This window comes from Cucurbitaria berberidis (assembly GCF_010015615.1).
Source record: "Cucurbitaria berberidis CBS 394.84 unplaced genomic scaffold K460scaffold_2, whole genome shotgun sequence".
NCBI lineage: Eukaryota > Fungi > Ascomycota > Dothideomycetes > Pleosporales > Cucurbitariaceae > Cucurbitaria > Cucurbitaria berberidis.
This window is the reverse complement of record NW_024468936.1, coordinates 3,382,587-3,388,963: the sequence shown is the minus strand read 5'-3', so window position 1 is coordinate 3,388,963 and position 6,377 is coordinate 3,382,587. Positions and strand designations below refer to the sequence as shown.

At 53.6% G+C, this 6,377-nt stretch overlaps 2 protein-coding genes across 2 annotated transcripts; one reads left to right on the top strand and one right to left on the bottom strand.

Annotated features, from left to right (window-relative positions):
• The first annotated feature begins 929 nt into the window (after positions 1 to 929).
• K460DRAFT_69067 (acyl-CoA N-acyltransferase) lies at positions 930 to 1,955 on the top strand. Its single transcript, XM_040938635.1, has 3 exons — positions 930 to 1,016; positions 1,071 to 1,202; positions 1,269 to 1,955. The coding sequence occupies exons 2-3, from the start codon at positions 1,140 to 1,142 to the stop codon at positions 1,872 to 1,874; spliced, it is 669 nt and encodes a 222-aa protein (XP_040790765.1). The 5' UTR covers positions 930 to 1,016; positions 1,071 to 1,139; the 3' UTR covers positions 1,875 to 1,955.
• A 700-nt stretch (positions 1,956 to 2,655) lies between these two features.
• On the bottom strand, positions 2,656 to 6,179 carry K460DRAFT_375096 (KAR9-domain-containing protein; the record flags this gene model as incomplete). Its single annotated transcript, XM_040934734.1, has 2 exons — positions 2,656 to 5,788; positions 6,088 to 6,179. The coding sequence occupies 2 exons, from the start codon at positions 6,177 to 6,179 to the stop codon at positions 2,656 to 2,658; spliced, it is 3,225 nt and encodes a 1,074-aa protein (XP_040790764.1).
• Between the last annotated feature and the right edge of the window lie 198 nt (positions 6,180 to 6,377).

Here is a 6,377-nt window from a genome sequence, read left to right as displayed (position 1 = left end):
CTTTTTTCTATTTTTACTTTTAATATAACTTTATTAATATAAAGTATTAAACTAATTTAAAATTATAGATTTATAGAAGTAATCTTTCTATATATTTTATATATATAAAGTTTTTTTATATCTTTTATATATATTAAGTTATTAAATAAATAAAATTTTATTTTTTGGCTTTTTTACTAGTAAAAAGTGGCTCATCGGGTGGAGTGGCTCATCGGCTGATAAGCCTCGGTAATCCCCACCTATCTTCTAACCTCATCTAGCTACAACCACACTCACTACCACCACACACATTTCTTGCCTCTATCGAACATCGAATCCAGTCATTAGCCATGGCGCTTGGAGCTGGATTGTTAAGATCGTCATGGCAACAAACTATCGGGACGAATGGCCCCTCTGGCGCTCAGACGCGTTGTGTCTTAATGCGTACTATTGATATGTGTGATGCATCAATGCCTCGGACAACAGCACCCTATCGCGCATTCAGCGACAGTGGAACAGTTGCACTTCCCGCTGCCATTCAGTTTGGCCGTTCAAGCGAGAGTGGTAGGTATTCCCCACCCTATAATAATTCTGCTCAAATGCAGCAATGCATGATCCCAAAGGAGGAAAGACCGCGAATACTTATTGTCCAAAGTTTACCCAAATTCGCAATCGCCGAAGATGTCAAGCTTTCATTTGAAGAGAGCGGATTTCGAGTGTGAGTAGTTGTGCTGGACAGAAACATCCTTTTTCTCCTCACTATAGCCTGTCGACTCGCTTTCCTCGCATCTTCAAGACTCTTCATCTTCACTCCGGCATCTCATCCCTACTGTTCCGTGCCAAGATGCATGTGTATATCATTATGGCGCGGGAAAGGCTTAGCCCCACCTTCCCCGCGGTGCGTCGTCCCGCAGCCATCCTCTAGCGATCTTACTAGCGCCAGACTTCAGGCGCAGAACTACATATATTCATTAGCTTTCCAGTCGTACTGACTTTAAGTTGCACAAGATGAGATAAACACGCGTGAATCTTCGAATGTAGCCTCCTCGGAATTTCCAGCTTACTATGCTTGGTACTAATTAGAGTTGAAGCATACCGAATTGGCGTCTTGACTTCAGCCCTACGTACCGCCCACCGCCCACCAACCGCCTATCTCAACCATGGCATCACCTTTTGTGCGACCATACGATGCCTCCCTCGACTACACCAACGGCCTAAACGTCGTACGTCCCCTCCCTGCGAAAATACACCCCCCGCACCACCATAGCCATTAACACCAACACGCCCAGTTCCTCACGACCATCGACCCAAGCCTAAACTGGGAACCCGCCCGCACCATCGGCTCCCACCTCTGGTACAAGCCCTACACCACTCTAACACCAGGCACCTGCTTCGTACTAGACGACGGCAGCGGGCGCGTAGTAGGCTACTGCATCGGCGCGGCAAACACGGCCTCCTTCGCGCAACGCTGGCGCAACGACTTCACTCCCATGGTAGACAGTAACCTCATTCCCAGACCCGGTGTGCGAACGGGCGACGCGCTGATGGAAAGAGAGGACATCAAGGGGTTCAGAAGCGCCGTGTATGGCGCCGAGTGTAGCATGTTGCTGCCGTGGCCGGCAGTGCTGGCGGAGTATCCTGCGCACATGCATATTGATATTTTGCCCGAGTTTCAGCGGAGAGGGCTTGGGACGCTGCTGATGAATGCCTTTCTGCAGGCGGTTAGGGGCATGGGGGCGAGGGGCGTGCATTTGGATATGGTGCGGACGAATACGGCGGGGCGGGCGTTTTATACTAAGATTGGGTTTGAGATTTGTGCGCAGGTGATGGATGGTGGTGCGAGTGGGGATCCTGGAGTGGATGGCATTGTAATGACTTTGGTCAAGGCTCTCTGAAGTGGGTAAAATGAATGGGTAGACGCTGGCCTTTGCCACTAGACTATCGATGGGTTGGAAGGGGAACGATTGTGTGCTATGCGTGAATGGTACACATGGAGAGGATTGAAGGTGTAGAGTGAGTGTAGAGTGTAGTGACAGAGTGGGGAAGCTTAAAATTCATGTACCTACCTATTATTCACTGGAACACTTCTAGAGAAGAACAGGAGATGTGCCCCGCGAGAAAGAAAGACGATGCACCTATGAAGACTGACATATCAATTTACTATAGTATCAGTATCAGTATCTATATCAAATCTACTATGCTAGACAGCTCTCGCGCTTTGACAAGCAGACTATTAGCTTCCTCTCCTATGCATCCTCCAAGCTCATGCCTGACTCGGGCAGCGTTCGCCAGAGCATGCGCCAACAAAAGAGTGGTTGACAACGCTAGAGATGCGCGCATATAGAAACAGACTGTATCCCAGAAAATCAACAAACAAACGCCGGGGTATAGGATACTTTCTCCCAACCGATCAGAAGCATAACGCCAGACAAGTGCAATCTGCGACTCGGACGGATATAGGGTTTTGAGGCGAGCACACGGAAGGAAAATCGAGCGGAGACTAAAGCTAATATCAAGAAAGCGGTGGGACCAAGCCAGGATCCAAACTGAGAAATGAAGTGGTGGCATCGATTCTGCAAACCGGAGTGGGGTGTATCGGTCACGAATCAATCGTTTTGCCAGATGCGACTGATGGAGAAGTCAGGCGTCAAGGAGATACGTGTGCTTTGCGAGAGCCTATCTCCAAACCGCTTTGTCTCCCTGACTAGACTGTCGTCCACTGACACGACTTGCACGTCCGTCACCGGCCCTACTATTTCTTCCTTCACCAATGCTACCGAGTCTGCTACCGCTTCGACCAGGTGTAGTAGCAGGGGTCAGATCCGACATGCCCAAAGTGGATGCGGTGCGTGTTTTTGGTGCCGGAAGAAGACTGCTACGCCGGTTGTTCATTGCACTAGCAGAACGGGTGGTACGGCGAGCCGACGGGCTTCCCTCATTAGCAGGGCTCTCAACATCTTGGGCAGTTTCCACACGGCGTCCCGAGGTTGGCGTGCCCGTGGGAGGTTTCGTCGAGGAACCCGGTGTTGTCCGCATGGACAGCTTGCTCCGTGCGGGCGTACCAGGAGACTGCATGGGACTCGCCAATGGACGCCTTGAAGGCTGGTGCGCAGGCGTAGTTGATGTAGGACGGTTAGACGGAGGTGGTGACAGAGCAGAAGAGCGACTCAATGGGCTCCGAACAGGGATGGAAGAGTGGCTAGACACGCTCCTCAACCTTTGCTCTGGGGATTCCAAGCCCCTGCGGAATTGTGACGGGGTCGTCAACGTCATGGGCTTGAAGTTATGCCCAACAACCGTGTCTCGCATATTTGTACTCGAGTTCCATCGAGGTTTGACTGCTGGCCTCTCTGATACAGGCGTTATGGAGCGTGTCTGCATGCTGTATACAGAGCGAGAGGGTGTCATGTCCAGACGCCTCGCGGGCGCGAGCTTGGGGATCGTCACGCCGCTGGTCATGGGCAAACTCGAGTAGCGGCGGTTGGTGGGTGCTGTAGGTTTTGGAGTAGCTATGCTAGACTGACGACGAGAACTTTTAGCCGCTGGTGTCATGGTGCCATGGTCGCTACTCTTCCGACTTATGATAACGCTTGAAGCAGGCGAGCTATTGGGTGTTGCGACTGCCGAGTTCGATAATGAAGCCTCTGTCCGCGCAGACAAGACGGTAGAGACCGAGTCGCGAAGCTTACGCGAAGCAGTGAACTCGTCGAGGATCATGTCCATATCCTTGGTCACCGTCTCCAAGTCCGATACTTTTGCCCGGACATCTTGTTGTATTCGCAGAATCTCGCCATTGACGGTAGATCTGTGGGTCATTTCGATGTCAATCAGTTCCAACACACGCTTCATTGATGGCGGATAGTGGTCCCGCTTGTCTTTGTAGGTTGCAATGCGGGTGCTAATCTTCTCTTCGTCGCTGTCGTCGATGGCTTGTTGCAGTCTCTGGATGCTCTTCATGCAAGAGTCATACATGGCTACGGCCTTGCTTCCCGCTTGCCGGAAGCTGTGCACCCACTTGTCTTCGCCTAGCTCTTCTCGCAATGCATCTGCTTCTGCTTCGAGCTTCTTCTCTTGGTCTTCCAGCTGCTCTTTCCTCCGCATCAGTTCATCACAGGCGGAAGGGAAGATATTGTTTGCGCGCATTTGGAAGGAGGCCAGTCGCATAGGGAGAAAGTCAAGCGATGCACGTAATGGTTGCAGCTTCGCGAAGAGGGCCAGCAGTCGTGAGTTTTCTTGCTCAATCTGTGGTATTGGGGAAATGGGTGACATGACCGAGAGCGTAGGGGGTACTGGCATACTAAACCGGTTGTTGAGCATCTTGGCCTGTCGTGGTGTCTCCTCGACAATGGTCTCCAGCTCGGCGATATCAAAATTTTCCGGGGCTTCAGCGACCGAGTCGGATATGACACGGTGTCTGCGCTCCTCCATCTCAAATACTAGGCGACTGAGGTTCTCGACCTCGAGGCCAATCTCGCCCAGCACGTTGTTCCATAGCTCTTCCCACTCCATGGCCACCTCAACCTGGTTCTTAATGCCGTTGAGTGTCTCCTTGATCTTGGACCAGTTGTTCACAATGTCCTCCATCTGGGACACGAGCGTCGTCTGGTCTTTGGTAGGCAGGGCGGAAATGTCTGGTCGCGACTGCAGGTCCTCAATGGCGGTGATGTAAACGTTGACGAGTCCCTCAAACTTGCCGACAGCGGCATCTACCTCAGCCAGTCCTTCTCTTCCGGCAGCTGCGGCCCACTCGACGTCGTCTTCTGCGTCGAGGCCGTTGAGGACCTCTGTTGCCTTGGCCATCCATAGTCGAATGTCGTTTGCCGCCTTGTGTAGCGCACGGCCAGCGAGCGTCGACGACGGAAGTGCTGTGATTTCCGAGGCAATGGTGGTGGGAGGCAGCTTCATCGAGGTCAGGCCTTGGATCTGGTTGGTGAAGCTGGCCTTAGAGAGGGTGTAGATGGACGTAGCGCGGGAGAGTTGGCGGCGCTGGAAGTAGGCCTCGACATTGATGCCATCGTGGTCGTCCAGGACGGATATTTCTTCGGCTGGTGGTGTATCTTTGGGAGGGGGCGTGGGTGGGCGTGTTGTATCGGTGGTGGTAGTGGTAGTGGCGGTGGTGACTGGCTGCTCTGTCGGGACGACGGTCTGGCTGAGGCTCTTCGTCTTGGTGATGTCGGGCAGGCGGTACTTTTGCATGTCCAGCACGTCGTCGGCCTCGGCCTCGGACTCTGAGGGGAGCACCTTGTCGCTGGTGCTGACGACACTGCTGTGGTCGCTCTCAAAGCCAGGCTCCATGACTGGAGGAGGACTGACGCTGCGGTAGTGATGGCTCTCGAAGCTGGGCTCCATGGCCATGGCTGGCGCGGGCACGCTCTCGCCCGTCAATTGGGGCTCGAGTAGCGAGGGGTCTGGCGGGGGCCCGATGCCGCTCCAGGCAGTGCCCCGGCGCTCGACGTTGAAGCTGCGGTCCTTGTGGAAGTCTTCCAGGCGGCGGATCTTGTCCTCGTCAATGCGGCCAATAGACGAGGGGCCCGTCTGTTTGTTCGCCTCGCTGTCGAGGTTGAGGAATTTCATGCGAGCCAGGAGGCCTGGGGAGACATTTCTGGCGAGTTTCTGGCTGCTCTCGAGGGCCGTCGGGGGCGTGGGGCGTGCGGGTCGCGGCGATGACGACGAGGGTGAGGGTGAGGTGGTCGTGGTCGTGGTCGTGGTCGTGGTCGGATTTGGCGGTGTCTTCGCTGGCAGGCGATCATTAACTGCAGGCGCGGCGGGGCTGCTGCTGCTGCTGACTAGGGACGTCGCCGCCGAGTTGCTCATTGAGCATTTCTCAAAGAATAGGCGTTGAGAAAGCTCCGGGTCGCTGATCAGGCAGAAGGCGGTGCAGCGGCTCGAAAGAGTTGCGCTGGATGAAAGCACGGATGCGCGGCGGTGGAGATGAGCGGAGCGGTTCGTTGGGGGGTGAGTCGCGTCGCCTTAGCCTAATGGACGACGCGCCTTTGTTTGATAATAATAATAAATACAGCGCACAGCAGCGTCGTCGCACAAGCACCAAGAAAAGTAAACACACACGATAACTACACCAACGACTCCTCCCACCTGTGCCATCCACACCTCGGATGCTGCTGCTGGCTATCTTGCAACACGAGGGCAATCTTCACTAGCTTCACCCCTGTCCCACCCGCCTCATTCCACCCCCTACCCATCTCAAACGCGTCCGTGTCACTTCCAGAACAATGCCGGCTGCTGCTGCTGCGTTGATCATAATAGACACTGTTATTGATATTGATACTCTTGGCTGATTACAATTCCAACCACAGGTCGCGGCCAAGTCGCCGATGCTAAGGGGTATCTATCTCTATATATCGCCTGCTGAGAGGACGTGTGCAAGGAAAATAATATAA